This window comes from Myotis myotis, unplaced genomic scaffold (assembly GCF_014108235.1).
Source record: "Myotis myotis isolate mMyoMyo1 unplaced genomic scaffold, mMyoMyo1.p scaffold_m19_p_11, whole genome shotgun sequence".
NCBI classification, from domain to species: Eukaryota; Metazoa; Chordata; class Mammalia; order Chiroptera; family Vespertilionidae; genus Myotis; species Myotis myotis.
In genome coordinates, this window is record NW_023416315.1 from 50,807,599 (window position 1) to 50,825,907 (window position 18,309).

An 18,309-nucleotide genomic window follows, 5' to 3' on the forward strand; every position below is an offset into this window, starting at 1 on the left:
CCCTGGTCTAGAACGAGAATCTTTCTTGATCTGGTTCTTTCTAGGCTCATCAATCCTGTCTCTTGAAAGACAATGTCACTTTGCAGAATCATAAATATTACCGGTGACATATGAGAGTACTTGTGGAATACTGCCTAAATGGGCTGTAGATGGACCATCTCTTTTCCCTATACTTGAACATCCAAAACTACAAATTTTTCACAGAAGGCAGAGTGGTGCACTGTAAATAATATTTGCTTTAAGATGAGTATTAGGTTTTAGGGAAAGACTAGAACAGCCAGAGACAGGAAAAATATTGTGGATAGTAACTATGGCTTAGTCAGATATAGACAAAGAGTGTCTTGTCCTAAACTTCGGTGCCAATTCTCAAACTCAAAAGTAAATTCAGAAAGAATGTGTTACCCATAATTGCAACAGGCTGTATCTCATTTAGAATAAATCATGATGGCTTGGCAGGGTAAAGGACTTTGTAACTTCTAATATTCATGATGGTTGCATTTGAAGGTAGTATGATTAATGATTCTTTAAAATAATATCAATTAAATGTCACTAATTTGGAATGTGTTATTATTAATCAAACCTTTTCTTATCTAAAGAGAAGGATTTGCATGGCAGGTTAACAGTGGGTCATTTACACTATTTAGATAAATTATTTTAAAGAATTTTAGGGTACATTTACTTTCTTAAATGAATTCATTTATAGGTATTCAAATTTGTCAGTTATGCCTTTCTGCAACTCCACCTCCCACAAATTTTGCTGTTTCTAAATCTCTAACCGGACTCTGAATAAACATTTCATAACTTCAGGACTTCATAAATAAGAATATTTTGCACCACTCTCAGGGCTAAGATGAACTGTGGCCTGTGCACGCAACCTGATTAGAATTTTCTATTTTGTCCCTTTAGACTGTTTTCTGAGCTGATTTGGTTGAACTAACTGACTTTTCATGCAGCACCACTCTCAAATCTGTTTAACTGAAAAGTTTCTGGCTGTGATACTCAGGAATAGAGGTGTGGCTCACCTTGCATTGGATGTTCACTTTTCCTTCTCCCACTGAAGCTCTTCTGGCTGCAAGTCTTTAAAAAATGGGCCACTAGAGAAATGCAAGGTGGTTTGGAAAATGATCTATGGTTGGGTGCTTTGTTGTGGGTTTGCATCATTTTGCGATATTTTAAATGCCGTTAGGTAAGCCTACAACTTAAACAGGGTATTCAAGTTTAGAGATGGTAACTGCTAACTTTTGGGTTTCTTTCATGACCAGCAGTAGAAAGACAGTTTCTCTCAATACTACCAATTCCTGAGGCCCCAGGGAAGATGCTTTGCCTAGCCAGCCTTTGGTCCAGAAACTCACAGAACTATGGACGGTAAACAGCCAACTCCCCTCTGTGTCCAGACAGACAGACTTTAGAAGGCTATTTGTTCCCACTGCATGTGCCCCACCTGAGCAGGTGACCTTTGTTTTTCTTCTGTGTTTACTACTCTAGTGACCCTGGTAATTGATTGACTGAATTTAGCACTTTCTGATTTTATGATCTTCCAAAATCTTTAGCTTTTCTGTTTTCCCATCGTTCAAGTGTTCTATTTGTCTTTCCCAATAGTGAAGCCATCCTCAGAATTATGATTATAAAACAGTAATATTCATTCTGGTAGGATCAAATGTAGAATTCTATTGTAGGGAGAATTCCTTTCTTTCTACATCTGTCTGTTAGTACATAGGGACCTAATCACATGAACCCAGCGAGCTTTCATGAGAATCTCAGAATCTGCTCCTGTGGCATCCAGAAGATATCAACAGCCATCTGTGTTGCCTCCTTTTGGCAGTTCAGCTGGGTGTGTTTTTTTCCTTTCCCCTTCACATTTGAGTTTAAGCTCCTTTTATCTCACTTACAGGTTTCTTGCCAAATATTTTCCTGTAGTGCATTTTGAGGCAGAAACCCATCCTTTGTGTAAAGCCGGCACCTGGTGAATTGTTAGCTTCTTATCATCTTTTTCCCCTTGGCATCGTTTTCTTTCCTGAAGGGCAGCATCATTAAAGTAACACAGTGTCTCTAATATCATAAGTCCCATCAGATCTCCTTGCTCTGAGGAAAAATACCCAAAATACATAAGAGATCTCTCACCTCTTCATGGGACTTCTCAGCAAACTGGCAACTGTCTTCTGGGGGTTTTACTGAGCAGTTAGCAATCTTTAGGCAGAGTGACCAGTGGAGGCTAATGCGTTTATTGGGCGGGATATTGGGAGCTCTGTGCCCTTGCAGTGTGAACACAGTCCACTCGCTTCTCCCTTGCACGGTTCCTGGAACGGAAGGGAGCTCCACCAGCTGCCTGCATCCTCTCCATCCCCATCAACTGACTCCAGTGGGGGGAAGGCAGAGAAGACATCCGTCACTCTAAGCTCTGACTTCCCATTTGTTTTGTTCAACCCCTTAATTACACTTTAGAGTCGCAGATTTTCAGTTAAATCTCATGAACTCCAATATTTAGACATGCACATAAGAAGGAAAATGGTCACTGGGGGGTAGGGGAGGCCAGGGGATTGTCAAGGGCGGGGGGGAAAAAAAGGACACATATGTAATACCCTTTGTAATACTTTAAGCAATAAAAAAAAAAAAAAGAGGGGAAATGGTAACAAATATCTGCCAAAATGAGATCAAGGTAAGTCCTTTTCTCAGAAAGATGGCTGTGATTACCAAATAGCACCAGCTATAATTTTGCCTTTTTAGAAATAGTGAGTGCATATTGTATAGAAAGGAGAAGTAGAAGGTTTTTCTTATTCTTTTCTAAAAGCAGTGTGGCCGGGCAATGGCCTCTGGAGGCCTCCAGGTCCCGGAAGAATGTCCCTATTTGCCTTTGAGGCCACAGCACCCGCAGCTTCCAGCAATGATCATGTGCTTGCCATCGTTCTGACCTCACTGGGCATATTGAATTAGTGAGGACTTTGAGTCCGGTCCATGTGCAAGGCGTGGTTTTAGGAGGCAGGAAAATAACACTCAACATGTACTGAGCTCGTGTTCATGTGCTGAGAAGGCAGGCTGAGTCTTGGGGAGGAAGGACAGGTGTGTGTTTTGCATGTGGAGATGTAACCTCTGTGGGTGAGCTCTAATTTCCAAACTAGGAATCACGGCAATACTTACTCCATCCAGTTGCTGGGAGGATTGTAAGAGTTCTTTCAAGTAAAGCTATAGCCAATGCGTAGCTCAACAATGCAGAACTAGCTCTCAAGTTAAGAAAACAAGAAAAGGCAGTTTCTACCACATACCCGTCACAAAGTAGGCACTGAGAGTACAAACAAAGTCATTGGTGATCCCGGGACAGTCTCAGGGGAGTAATGGGTGGAACCTCCATGCAGCTGGTTGTAGAATGAATGGAAATGGAAGAGTAGATAACTCCAACGTTTGGGCTCTAAGTGGGGAAGAGAGACGGATTGATAGCTGAAAGGAGCTCAGAGTGGGGCAGGGCATGGATGAGTTCAAGATGGCAGAGCCTTGGACAGATCTGAGTATTCACTGAAATAACGAGATGGGAAGAAACAGGAGAGAATGGTGGCGAAACTGTGAGAGGTCAGGGCCAACAGGATCCAGAGTGTCCAGACAGAGATGTTTGCTTTGTATGGTGACCAGAGGAAGGGAGGTAGTGGGTGGATGGAATTAATAGACATTGGAGTGAATGTTGGCAAGATGCTGAGGCAGTATTATTACTTTAGTTAAAAGAATATAGAACCTGAGAGATGAGAGACCCGGGAAATATAGTAATGGAATGGAGGTAAGGAAAGTCGTAGGAATATATTTCAGAAATTAAAATTGAAGTTTAAGCTGTACCATAGGGACAATATCTTTGGTAAACCCAAGGTGTGGAAGTGGAGTGTCAGGCCAGATCTCTGAGACCAGTGGCCTAAAGGACAGAGAGACTTAACAGGTCACTGAGCACAAACTTACACCTTTCACAATCAGAGATTGGACTTCCGCCCTACTGTTCTTACTAGCCATATATCAGGCATGTTGCCAATTTCCTTTTCAAATCTGGAATCAAATAAAGCAGAGCAGTGACCCAAACTTTCCACTAATTACTGCACCAAGCTCTTATGACTATGTATTATTTATACTGGCTGTTTAGGCTTAAGAGAATTTAAGGAGAATTTAAACATATATGTGTATAACCATAGGCATGATAAATGTTATGATTAATGGTCTATTGTAGTAGGCAAACTTTTAGAATTATTGTTACTATTCCAGAAGATATTCCCTGGTTCCTGTAAGATATTTGAGAGACATTTTCCCTGATAAGAGAAATAAGGGTAAATTACTGTTTATTGATTATATAGCAAACCTTGCCTCCCTTCACATAAGCAATGTCTCTTCTCCTAACTGCCTAATGGGAAACTTTACTGGGATGTTTCCTCCAGTAGTAAAACCACTGAGCCACAGAGAAAGTGCTGTTTACATCCAGGGAGAGAAACACCTTGAAACCAGCTGAGAAGAGGCAGGAATTCTCCATTGATGCTATGCTAACATGAAAAGCTTAACTATTTGTAATACTTTAAACAATAAAATAAAATTTTTTTAAAAAAGAAAAGCTTAACAAAACACTTAGTTTATCAGAAACACAAGAACGTTCCTTAAAGTTCCATCCTGGACAGTACTTTACAGATCAAAGGAAGGTAATGGAAGTTGCTAATGATCTCAATGGTAAGGAAACAGATGAGAGGGACCAAATGGGAAGCAAGGATCTAGCCACTGGGGACAGTGCTTCCTTCCCCCTGGTGCTTGTGGACACACCTGTGTCAGATGGCCTAGAGGCAGTAGGTTCTAGAGAAGGGATTGGTGTGGTTCAATCAGGATCAACTAGTTAAGGAAATGCTGAGTTCTATGAAAGGGTTCTCTTTTGAAGTCAGTGAAAGACCCTTGATTTGAGAGCTCAGGGAGAATCAACACAAAGGAGGCGTGGGTTTGGTTGTGCTTTGGCTTTCTGGGTGGGTTATCGGTCACCTAGATACAGCCTGGGTGGGTGTTTGTAGAGAAGACACCACTTTCAGGTCTGCATTTTTTTCATGAGCACCAAAATCATTCTCAGTCTGTATGCTGGTTGCTTTATTTAGATATTCATTTATTCACTCAATAAATATTTATAGTGAGTCCACTGTGTACTTGGCACTATGCTAAGTATACAGGTATAACGGAAAGCAAAACAAACCTGGTCTCTCGTGGGCTTATGTGATCCAGAGTAGGAAGCAAACTGTAGAAAAATAATAATTTTAATATTCTTATTTTTGTATAATGTAAACAATTAGGGAGGCACTTTTAGGGACTTTTTTTCATTGGAGTTTCTTGGATTGGCAGACTATTCTACTAGTTGAGACAAGCTCTAAGTATAATCATAAAATAACCTTCCTCCCTTCATTTTCATAATGTTCTTTGTCCATAACACCAAGGCCCTAAATGCGCGCGCACACTGAGCCCTGAATTCCAGCTGCGAGCCCTGCCAAGCTGTACTATAATGTCAGACTCGAGCTAGAGAACATAGCAAATCTATGAAAAACAAATTGGGATTGCACCTTCCAACATTCTTGCCTGCTTATTCCAGGGTCCCCTACCTTTTTTAACACGTTGAGCGCCAAGCCTGTTTTGTCTTCCTTTCCGTTTAGCCCGCGATATCCGATTTCACCAATATGCTAGCGGCCGGAGACTGACGAGGTACAAACGGAAAGTATAGTGTCAGGCACTGGTGACTGACATGCGCTTAACGTGTTAAGTCATAACTATTTTTAATAAACATAAAAAGGATACCCTGAATGTCTGAATTCTCACAGAAAAAGAGATTAACATAATTAAAATTTTAAGAATAATTTTTTCAAACTACACACTTCCCACTCTACCCCCATAATTAGTCTTGTACAAAATAAAGCTCATGAATGCCTTTGTAGATTGCAGTACTTTGGCACTTTTCATAATTTTTACAGAATGTTTTTAAACATTCAAGTGTATTCAAAGGGACAGATTTATGAAATCCTAGCATGGCAATTAAATGGACCCAGGAGAAATTTACTGTAGACTTTAAAAAAGAGGTCTTTCAGGCGTATTTTTTCTTTCCTGTTGTGATTACACTGTCTCTTACATCGTAAATGGCATAATTAGCTATATGGGAGGAACCTAGACTATTCTGCTACCTTTGCATTTCCTTTTTATGGCCTTGCAACTGAAATCCCCTGTAAGTCAGGTTTGGGCTTAATCAAAACAGAAAGTAGATCATTTTATCTTAGCATTTTAGAAACCAGTAACATATCACATACCAGAGTGTGTTTTTTGCAATTTTTCACAAGCATTGCATCTGAAGGTTGAACTCCATGCAGTCAGCTGCTCTGTTAAAAACGTAATGTTTGCCTGCAGAGTGTACTGGTCCCCTATGATCTGACTTTGATGTCTGACGAGAGGGTCACGAGCTTACATCTCTGAGCCTGTTAGGTATCAAATAATGTTCAATATGATTAATGTATTATCCATTTTTTTCCAAGAAAAGTAAAGATAGTTTCTCACTTTGATTTTACAGTTTTTTTCCATGCCATAAAATCATTTACATAAGCTACACTAATCCTTAAACACATCACCATTCTTCATTGCACATTCTGAGAGCCATGTAGTTACCTCACCGGATGTCTCATTCTTTCCACTGCTCACTCTGGTCCATGCCCTTATCATTTCTTACGGAGTCATCTTCCTGCTTCTGCCATATCTCCCCACCCCTTCTAGTCTCAGTGCTGAGTCCTCCTCTGACTGCCTGGTGTTCCCTAGCCCCCTGATCCTGCTTTATTTTTTTTTTAGAAACATTTACTAAATGAAATGCATCTATTACCAAAAAAAAAGAAAGCCATATAGGACTACCCATCGTTTTAGAAACTGCTTTGCATTTATGGCAAATTTTTAAAATCTATTCCATTTATTTTTTTAATTAAAATTTTTCTGTTTAAAGTATAGCTGGCATACAATATTATGGTAGTTTCAGGTATACAATGTTGCTGTATTAATATACCTTATGATAAGGGGTTGGTATCCAAAAGATAAGGAACTCATACAACTCAATAACAAAAAAGTCTGATCAAAAAATGGGCAGAAGACAGGAAGGTGATATATTCCTTTTTTATTTAAAATTTTAGAATATGAAGGCCTCATGGGGAGAAACAGACCTACTGAAATGGCAGATTTAGTCATCAGAATGACATTTATTTAGAATGTGACCCACATTTAAATCCTGAGTAAGAGGAGGTCACTCACTCTCTCAGGCAAAATGCCCAGAATGTGCCAGGAAAAAGGTACCCCCAGGGCACAAGTCACAGGCAGGGGTGTGACCAGATGCCCAAATCATGCCTAGATCTGTGGGAAGTACAAGTCTGTTCCCAGGTAGAATTCTACATGTCTCTCAATGGAGAAGGAAAGGAAGACGCTGAGATGGTTTCTGCCCCTCCCCTTCCCTTGACAGGATGCAGGGCCTGGAAAGGTGTCTGCATCTCTGGATTCCATTGAAAGGATAAGGCTTCTGTGGAATGAGGGCCAGGACAGAGATGCCAGCAGTCAGATGAATGCCTGCGACAGCCTGGCACCAGGCCCCAGCCCTGCGGCGTATACTGTGGGAACTGCCCCTTTGATTCTGACGAGAGGAGACAGTTATCACTGCATGTCCATCAGCGAGAGCAGAGCAGGACACTAGCACTGACAGAATGAGGCACACAGGCTCGTGGCCGCTGCCCCAAGGCCGAGATCAGAGACAGCTGTTCATCCAGATCCATCAGATGGTCTAGGAGCCCAAGTAGAGGCCAGTCTGTAGTCACCCCTTGGAAAGCCCTACTCTTAAGTGTGGGGAAAAAGAGACCACACAACTGTTCACCATCTCTGCAGCCAGGGATCTGCCAGCACTCAGAGGACAGCAGCGGTGAATGTTCAGTGAGGCCCAAAGGAGCCCAGAGCCAATACTCACCTTTCCCAGGTGATAGCGATGTTCTAGGAAGAATAGGGGAGAGGGATTTGCTGCTCCCAGATTACTTCTTGGAAAAATGCCTTAAAGAGTAGAAAAGTGAGAAGTGGCAGTTGTAACCATCAGAGGGAGGGTTAGGGGGCTCCGTCCACTACTGATTGGATCAAAACAAGTAACTTAGACCCTGCTTGTTAACAAGGCACCATAAGGGCCCAATCAGAGCTGCCTCCCCTTCAGTCCACCACCAGCCAGATGCCACATGACATCAGAGGAACCGGAGGCCACAGACCTTTCACTCTGACAGCCTGGATACTTGCAGGAAATATATGGAATTATTTCTTAATTACTATTATAGAAAACATACTCATAAGCTATTTTTTTAATATATTTTTTATTGATTAAGATGTTACATATGTGTCCTTGTCCCCACGTTACCCTCTACCTCCCCCACCCCCCCACCCCGCTCATGCCCTCACCCCCCCGTTGTCCATGTCCATTGATTAGGCCTATATGCTTGCATATAAGTCCTTTGGTTGATCTTTCCCCCTTACCCCCACCCTCCCCTACCTTCCCTCCAAGTCCTGACAGTCCAATCAATGCCTCTCCGTCTCTGGATCAGTCCTTGTTCATCAGTTTATGTTGTTCATTATATTCCACAAATGAGTGAGATCCTGTGGTATTTATCCGCTCTCCAGTTCCATCCATGCTGTGGCAAATGGTAAGAGTTTCTTTTTCTTCTTCCTCTTCTTAAAGAATACCTTTCAGCATTTCATATAATGGTGGTTTGGTGGTGATGAACTCCTTTAGCTTTTTCTTATCCGTGAAGCTCTTTATCTGACCTTCTATTCTGAATGATAGCTTTGCTGGATAAAGTAATCTTGGTTGCAGGTTCTTGCTATTCATCACTTTGAATATTTCTTGCCACTCTCTTCTGGCCTGCATGGTTTCTGTTGAGAAATCAGCTGACAGTCGTATGGGTACTCCCTTGTAGGTAACTGACTGTCTTTCTCTTGCTGCTTTTAAGATTCTCTCTTTATCTTTTGCTCTTGGCATTTTAATTATGATGTGGCTTGGTGTGGTCCTCTTTGGATTCCTTTTGTTTGGGGTTCTCTGCGCTTCCTGGACTTGTAAGTCTATTTCTTTCACCAGGTAGGGGAAGTTTTCTGTCATTATTTCTTCAAAAAGGTTTTCAATATCTTGCCCTCTCTCTCCTTCTGGTACCCCTATAATTCTGATGTTGGTACGCTTGAAGTTGTCCCAGAGGTTCCTTACACTATCTTCATATATTTGGAATCTCTTTTCTTTTTTCTTTTTCGGTTGGGTATTTTTTGTTTCTTTGTATTTCAAATCTTTGACTTGATTCTTGGGATCCTCTTGTCTGCTGTTGGATCTCTGTAAATTATTCTTTATTTCAGTCAGTGTATGCTTAATTTCTAGTTGGTCCTTTTTCATGTCCTCCATGGTCTCACTATACTTATTGAGGGATTCATTAAATTTATCGGCGGTTTCCATAAAATTCTTGAAAAACCTTATAAACGTGGCCTTGAACTCTATATCCAGTCGTTTGCTTTCCTCCATTTCTGCCATTTGTGACCTTTTTCTTTGTCTCCGCATTTTGGCAGCTTCCCTGTGTTGATAGAGTGGCCCTGCGCGCCAGGTGTCCTGTAGGGCCCAGTAGCTCAGCCTCCCCAGTTACCTGGGGTGGACACTCTTGGTGCCTTGGTTGTTGTAGGATCACTGGGAGGAATTGACCTCCAGGCCAATTGGCTGTGAGAATCAGCTGTGTCTAGAGTGGGAGAACTTCTGTGCTGAAGACACCCTTCTGGGGCAAGACTTGCTTCAGTGGGGCTTTGGTGCTCACTGAGTCTGCTCCCTGAGTGTGTCCCTTATGGATCTGAGGAGTTGCAATCTGGATGGTCCCCCTCTGACCACTGGGTACAGTGGCTCCTGGATCTAAGGAGGTGCTAATTCAGCCTCTGCCTGAGGCCACACAGCAGGAGCCACGAAGAGGCTCAGCTGTGAAGCAATGCAAGCCGCTGCGGGGCCTTGGGCCTTCTCTTGGAAGTTCCGGGTCTGCCTGGCTCGCTGCAAAAGCCTCTGCCGCACCCTGGGTGGGGCGGGGTCTCAGGGAGTCAAAGGGCGGATCAAGGAGCTATGGCTGATTCTCCGCCCGGAGTCGCAGGTCTCAGTGACCCGCTAATTGCTGCAAGCACCTCTGAGGGAAAGCCGCCTTCAAGTTCGCCCGCTGCCCGACAGACCAGCTTCTCCCCGTATGAGTCCTGGGTCCCCAGAGACTTCCCGGAACCGGAGTTCAGAGCAGTCGGGAGCTTGTGATTCAAAAAGACAGCCGCGTCCTCAGGTGCCACCCCCTTTCCTCACGCGAGCGCCGCCGTACCTCTGCACTTCACCTCCGCAGCTCCTCTGGCTCTCAGCGTGCTTTTCTTTCCTTCTAGTTGTAGAATTTACACTCAGCCAGCCTTCCTGTTGTTCTGGATGATGTTTGCTCTGTCCTTTGTGGTAATTTTCAATTGTTGTGAGAGGCGGCAATTCCCCGGTGTTTACCTATGCCGCCATCTTAGTTTCTCCCCTCATAAGCTATTTATATATGTACATATTTGTTATGATTTAGCAGATTTTTAAAAACTAGTTTTACCAGATTATAGTTGTAAATTTGTATTATGCCAGGTAAATATGACTTCTTAACCTGCAGCTTTGATATAACTTTCACTTGTACAAATCATATAATTCAGTTTTGAAGGAATTATTTTTTTCAACATAACAAAATTGCCATTCTCCATCCCTCCCTCCAAATACTTCAAAGTAAATATTTTTTCTACATAAAAATTTTGTAATCACCTAATTTGTGTATAATTGATATAGATATTTTTAAAAACGTTAATTTTCATTCAGATAATGGCAAATGCAGCCATTCAATTTATTTTTCACCTTCTGTAACAATGTAGATCAGTTTCCCTAGAATTACAAATAAAAGCTCTGTAATTTAAATCTTCTATACCAAGAAATAATCTTCCCATAGTAAAAGTGAACACAGATTAACTGAATTTCACCTTTTTATATTTTCTACAAATATAGCAAACCGTTTTTACTAAAAGCCAAGTATTGAACCATGTCTAGCAGCTAGTCCTGTTGAATCATTTTCCCTTGCCTGTCTAGACTGTTAATACTCCATAATTAAATAGTGACAGCAGTGACAGCAAATCTCTTACAGATGGTGTCCGGTTAATGGAATTATGTTGTGCATTTTCTGAGTGGAATGTAGTACAGAGTGCTTCGTATCTGTGTCCACGCTCTGTTGCTTACACACTCAAGGACCAGGGGCACGATCCTCTGTCAGCTTTTCTGCTGTCTGAGCCCAGAGCATTGGCCAGTTGCTTTCTTCTGTTATGTGGCTAAGCTTTAGAAAAACCTGGGTAACATAGCCACATTTCAACCAGCTCAAATAGTGCTATGTAGCTCGAGTCATTTAACTTTGCTCCAATCTGAACGTGATTCTGGAGAGCCCACCAGAAGGTGAAGTGGCAGTTTAATTCTGTGAGTCAGAGACTCGGCCCTGGGGCTGTGCATCCTTAGCTCAATGATACCTTGAAATGTTTTCCCAGCCTTGAAGTAAAGGGGTTGGGTGTTAGACCAGTGGCTCTTGGACTACATTTTCTGAAGCCCTGAAGGCCTACTGAGTCCCTAAGGTCAGCTTAGTTTGGGAGTGGACAGAGCCCTGAGCCTGGTACCCTAGATGCTTCAAGTAGGCACAGTTCACTTTTATCTGTGTCAGACCACCCAACTAGATAATAAAGTTCCTTTCAGATTAGCAATCCTATGCAAAAAATGAGTCAGATCACGTTACATACCTGATTGGGAGAAAAAGACATTTGAACAGTTAACATACAGGATAGGACACGTGTGCCTTCACTCCACAGTAATAGAGTAATTGCTAAGTAGAAAGTTATAAATGTAAAGCCGGGATAGAATAATATCTGCTTTGCAAGCAAATAGTTATACAAAGAAAGTTCATCAAGAAAAGAGAGGTTCGGGCTGTTACCAGGAAACCATGGCATGATTATTGAAAATGGATTTGTTATTATAACTAGAGTAGGGGAAATATGTCAATTGTGAATTAAAGTAGCTTGCTTTTAAGAATAGCAAATATTTTCAGACTCATTAGACTATTAATATAAGATGCCAGCTATTTCTAATATGAAATATTATCACTGTATATATATTAGGGGGAACTAAAAAAATTAAAGTAAGTCATGATGAAATACATTTAGAGCAAACATAAAAATTTATAGGTTTATGGACAAAGCCTAAGGTACTGTTTTATTACCTTCAATACAACAAATCATATCTGTTAATAGTAAAACATCTAACTTAAATGCTGTTTTTCCTAAGAGACAGTGTTCAGACTCTCACTAATGAAATTCTGTCTAATAGTGAAGGTCATATCTTACTTCTGTTCTATAAATACTTTCAACAGGACAGTGAGAAGCCACTGTGACCACTGGGATTTCACTGTTAGGGTCTCACTATGTTCCAGGCTGAAGTGTCAGAAAGATCATCTGTTGTAAAGGAGCTGAAATCAAGTCCTGCCTGTATCCCTGGGAGGGTGCCTCATGGAGAAGAGGGCATTTCATCAGCAAGGGATCCCCCCCGAGGAGCAGGGCTCTGGCTGACTGTATCGAGATTGAGCCAGAATCTGAGGGACTTACAGGCAAATATTTCAGAACTTCCAGAGCTTTTTAAACTCAAAAGACTCAGACCCTCTGAGTGATCTGACAGGATCTTCCCAGCCCTGACTTGGACATTCAACTTCTCCTGGTACCTAAACTCACTCTTGAGGTTTGTCAGTATAGGCAGCAGTCCTTCTCATTCTTCCTGGGTGACAGAAATAGGAAGACTTTGTGGGGTGTGCATCAATGTATATGATAATATATGTATTTTTGAAAACCCCCTCATTGTAGCCATATGACACCTTGTGCTCAGAACTTGGAACATTACTCCAAAGCGGCCGAGCTCTTCCATCCTTCTTCACACGGGTTCTGTAAAGATCCATGCCCTTCTACTTTTTGTTTATAATTTATTGTTTAAATAGGTTGTAAGAAAATTTCAATATCTGTGCATAAGCATGTTTTCCCAGTTGTGGTCCATGCATAACAGACCGAACGGTGGGTTTTCTCTTCGTGTCTGGATTAGGCAGTTTGTCTCCATGCTGTGGTCATCTTTAATTATTGCCTTCAAACTTTCGTAGCACATATTACATAATACTAGCTCCGGACTGTAAACTGCAAGAAACTTGTCTGTGGATTGTGAAGGGGACTCCCCAGGTCTTCATCCCCTTGTATAGTCATCTGGCTTCATTTGCATGGCTCCCCCTGGCCTTGTCCTCTCTGATGTCTCCACCACCTCCCTCGCTACTCCAGGTGACAGCTGTAATCCAGATCCTACCATCACATGCTATAGCCAGTTAACCCTACCTGTACCGCCAAAGAGAAGGTTGACATGCATTCTAGATGTACCGGTTAGTAATGCGGATTTTATTCAATAGATGGAGTTACCCATATGTTGATATATATGCAATTTGATATGTATACTATTTTGTTGTATTGACAGCAAACTTCAAAACTTCATATGTCAAATTTACTGAAGGTGTTAACATCATACATATTTTTACACTTAAAATGTCAAATTTCATGCCAAAAGAGAGCACTTGCGGGAAGTTTCAATTCATTATTTTGAAGAAACGTGCTGCTGAAAGTTATCGTATACTTCGGGAAGCTTATGGTAAACATGCTCCATCTCAAGATACTTGTGAACGCTGGTTTAAACGCTTTAAAAGTGATGATTTCAATATGAAAGACAAAGAACATCCAGGTCAACCAAAAAAAGTTTGGAAGTACAAGCATTAGTGGATGAAGATGCGTCAAACTCAAAAACAACTTGCAGAAAGATTAAACGTTGCTGAGCAAACAATTTCCGATCATTTACAAGCAATGGGAAAGATTTAAAGGAAGGAAATGGGTGCCACATCAACTGAACGAAAGACAAATGGAAAACCGAAAAGTCATCAGTAAAATGTTGCTTCAACAGCACGAAAGAAAGTCTTTTTTGCATCAAATTGTGATTGGCGATGAAAAGTGGATTTATTTTGAGAGTCCCAAACGCACAAAATCGTGGGTTGATCCAGGTCAACCATCAACATCGACTGCAAGGCCAAATAGCTTCGGAAAGAGGACAATGCTCTGTGTTTGGTGGGATCAGGAAAGTGTGGTGTATTATGAGCTTCTAAAACCAGATGAAACTATTAATATTGATCGCTACCAACAACAAATAATCAATTTGAACACGCTTTGATTGTGAAACGACCAGAATGTGCCAGAAGACACAGCAAAGTAATTTTGCTTCATGATGACGCACCATCACACACTTCAAAACCAGTTAAAGACACGTTAAAAGATCTTGCCTGGGAAGTATTAACCCACCCGCTGTATTCACCAGACCTTGCTCCTTCAGATTACCACTCGTTCTGATCGATGGCACACGCACTTTCTGAGCAGCACTTCAAAACGTACGAAGAAGTGGAAAATTGGGTCTCTGAATGGTTTGCCTCAAAACAAGAAAAGTTCTATTGGGACAGTTCCACAAATTACCTGAAAGATGGGGAAAATGTGTAGCTAGCAATGGACATTTACTTTGAATAAAGCACTTTTGATGTTTCTCTTAAAATTATGTTTTCTTTGATTACAAAATCCGCCATTACTAACTGGTACACCTAGTAAGTAAGTCCTTGTTTTACAACAAGTCAGCTTATGCATGAGGCCTAAATATGCTGGTTCAGTCCAATCTTACCCAAATTAGTAATGTCCTTTAAAGCAGTTTTTTGTGGGGGGGCGGGGGGGTGTCACCAACTTTTCCCAACCCCACACATCTGATTCTTCTAACCTCTTCTCTCTTTCTCGGGCATGCGACGTGCAGCCTTCCAGAATAGCCCCTATCACATGTTGATGCCTTTTCTTCCACAGAACTGTGTTTTTTGTCTGTCTGGAGTTACCAGATTTGACTGGTACAGTTTAAAGGAGCATGGCTTGTCTCCTCAGCGTATTTTGTATAGATGGCACCTGCAGGTTTGAGTTTGATGTTAAGCAATCATACTGTGCTACCTCATGTATTCTTTTCTTCCATCACTTTTCTGTGCCATTTCCATTTGGTGATGTGCTTAGAAGAATCTTGACATTTGAAGGATACAAGTAAATGCCACTTTAAAGCATTTGATAATAACAAATTTTCAGTACTTTCATGGGTAAGTCAAAGCCCTTCACAGACAGTTACTCATATCCACAACAGTGTATTGGAGATAACGGGACAGGTATTATTGGTATTTTTCAAATAGATGCTGAGGTCACCCAAGAAACATTTGGCAAAACTGGTAAGGATATTACAGTGGAGAGTTGGCAGAAGCTGGCAGCACATGGTGACTAGCCCAGTGGTCTATGGCCAGTCGGCCACAGAGTGGGAGGAGAACCTGGGTCTGGGAGCCAGTCCTCTAGGCCCGTGGTCGGCAAACTGCAGCTTGCGAGCCACATGCGGCTCTTTGGCCCCTTGAGTGGCTTTTCCACAAAATACCACGTGCGGGCACGCATGTACAGTGCGATTGAAATTTTGTGGCCCATGCGCAGAAGTTGGTATTTTGTGGAAGAGCCACACTCAAGGGGCCAAAGAGCTGCATGTGGCTCTTGAGCTGCAATTTGCCGACCACTGCTCTAGGCCATGTGCAGTTCTGATTCTCACCCTCTTGTGAATGGTTTGGGGGCATACGGCCTGCTGGCCGGATTCGGCCCATTGGAAATGAATAAAACTATTGAAAAAAAAAGACCGTACCCTTTTATGTAATGATGTTTACTTTGAATTTATATTAGTTCACACAAACACTCCATCCATGCTTTTGTTCTGGTCCTCCGGTCCAGTTTAAGAACCCATTGTGGCCCTCGAGTCAAAAAGTTTGCCCACCCCTGATTACTAGACCGAAGTGAAGCAGCCTTTGGACAGACTAGCATTCCGCTCTGCACACATTTAAATCTAGCTTTTTACATTGAAAATTTTTGGCCAGTTCTACACAGATCATTCCTCTTACCACTAGTAATTACTGTAAGTAAACTCGTGGATTTGAACTGCCCTTTCTGTTTCGTAAACCCAGTAAGTTTTTACATTTTCCCTAAAGCAGCTCTGATTGGCTCTTTAACTGCAACCTAGGGCCTTGGGATAGACATGCTAGTGGCATAACACAGTGGTCGGCAAACCACGGCTCGCGAGCCACATGTGGCTTTTTGGCCCCTTGAGTGTGGCTCTTCCACAAAATACCACGTGCGGGCGCGTGTGTACAGTGCGATTGAAACTTTGTGGCCTAGGCGCAGAAGTCGGTTTTCGGAAAGGAGATAGACGAAACAAGTATACAAGACGAGTGTGGATGGGAGAGTAGGAAGGGGTCGACCTCAGCGAACGTACCTCAATCAGATTGAGGACGTTTTTAGCAAAGGCCAGCTTAGGAGTACCCTAATTAACTTAATAACAATGTACCTACCTATATAGTTTAAGTTTAAAAAATTTGGCTCTCAAAAGAAATTTCAATCGTTGTACTGTTGATATTTGGCTCTGTTGACTAATGAGTTTGCCGACCACTGGCATAACACATTCCAGCAAAGAAAACAATACCACTGTTTTTGGTTTATTTTGAAATGCCTACACACTTGAAAGTGTTCATCTCAGTAGACATTTTCTAACTGGCATACGTAGTGTTGATGCCTTCAAGCAGCAGGGTGTTCTTGGTCTAATTGTTTTGGACAGGGGATGAGCCATTATATGGGAAACAGAAGGAAGAATTGAGCATCCGAGACCTTTGAATGACTTCCAGCCTTGATCCAAGGGCACAGGAAGTGTGACTTCTGAGAGCGATAAAGATAAATGCAGCCACTTTCACTAGAATTATAATAGCCCTTCCTTAGCCACTTGGATTCAAGAAAGATTGGCTGTCAGGATAGAGCGGTGGCCTGCGCTTACCTTGGAGGAGTCTTAGGCAAATCAGGGTTTTGAGAGATAATGTCCAAAAGCAAGCACAGCTGAGGGCTTGTTATCAGAGGCAAGCATAGCAGTGAATAAGCCTGCTCTTATCATGAGCCGGCACTAAGTTCTGTACATAATTCCAGTTAATTTCAGGTCCTCCTGCATCAGTAAGTGCAGCGAAGGTTGTCCTTGGTGAGCGTCAGTGAGCTCCTTCCCGTGGGCCCGCTGTGGGCTCAGCCCCCCTTAGGTTCTTCCCAGAAGCTCTAGTGCAGACATCACAACCTAGACAGCTGCTTCCTATCTTTGGCTCACATTCTCTTTCATTTTGATTTATTTTAATGCACTTCAAATCAATGGGCATTTCTTGATTTGATTCTTGTAATGGCATTACTTCAGCTCTTAGGGAGATAAAGGTGAACAAGGGTAAAGTACTTCCCTTCGTAAGTTCTTAGCCTTTTCCCCCACATTTTCCCCTAAATTTTAAAGTTGAAAAGGTTCAAACCAACAGCAAAATCTATATATATTTTGCCCAAATTTATCAATTGTTGACATTTTTCTACTTATGCAATTCTTTTGTGTGTTTTTTGCTTTCCAAACCATTTCAATCCTGCTTAAACCCCTCCTAGGTTGAAAATATCATAAGTAGAAATGCATTTGATATGCCTAACCTACTGAGCATCACAGCCTCACCCACTTTACAGGTGCTCAGAACACACGCTAGCCTACAGTTGGGCAGCATCATTTCATTGCTGCTGCGGTATCACAGTGCATATTGCTGGCCCAGGAAAAGATTAGAGTTCAAAATAGAGTTTCCACTGAATGCATATTACTCTCACACCGTTTTAAAGTCAAAAAACTGTAAGTCAAACCGTCATAAGCTGGGGACTCTATGTTGCAGGCATGATGATACAACCTGAAGCATTTCGGGGGTTAAGTATCTCTCAAGAACAAGTATGTTCTCCCATATAACAACAGTGCCATTATCTACTCCAAAAACTAGAACACTGATAGATTAGTATTGTATTGCCTATATTCATGTCCCTTGTTTTTTTCCAGTGATGCTGTTTATAACATTTTTAAATCCACTACAATATCTTTAAAAGTCATACATCATATTTAATTGTCTTATCTGTTAGGGTCTTTTAACTCAGAAAAGCCCACACACACACATACCTTAACACTGACAGCTTTGAACAGCCCAGGCCAGCTAACCTGCCAGGTGTCCCCCATTCAGCGCTGGTCTGATGGCTTCCCCTGATTAGATTCAGAGTAAGCAA

General features: G+C 41.8%; 1 protein-coding gene and 1 long non-coding RNA gene across 6 annotated transcripts in view; one reads left to right on the plus strand and one right to left on the minus strand.

Annotated features, from left to right (window-relative positions):
* The window catches only part of TPK1 (thiamin pyrophosphokinase 1), a 292,735-nt gene that overhangs the window by 267,202 nt on the left and 7,224 nt on the right, over window positions 1-18,309 (plus strand). The window contains exon 9 of one of the 5 annotated variants that reach the window (XM_036328438.1): window positions 12,940-13,529. The exons of the other annotated variants lie outside the window; for them this stretch is intronic. Coding sequence (XP_036184331.1) covers window positions 12,940-12,947 — 8 coding nt within the window. The 3' untranslated portion in view covers window positions 12,948-13,529. Of the gene's footprint in view, window positions 1-12,939; window positions 13,530-18,309 lie in introns of those variants that run through there. 5 annotated transcript variants of the gene reach the window in all.
* Window positions 5,571-18,309, minus strand: part of LOC118666299 — a 29,689-nt gene continuing 16,950 nt past the window's right edge. The window contains exons 2-3 of the long non-coding RNA XR_004970932.1: window positions 6,288-6,452; window positions 5,571-5,683 (exon numbers count right to left, since the gene is read on the minus strand). This is a non-coding gene — a long non-coding RNA (uncharacterized LOC118666299). The remainder of the gene's footprint in view (window positions 5,684-6,287; window positions 6,453-18,309) is intronic.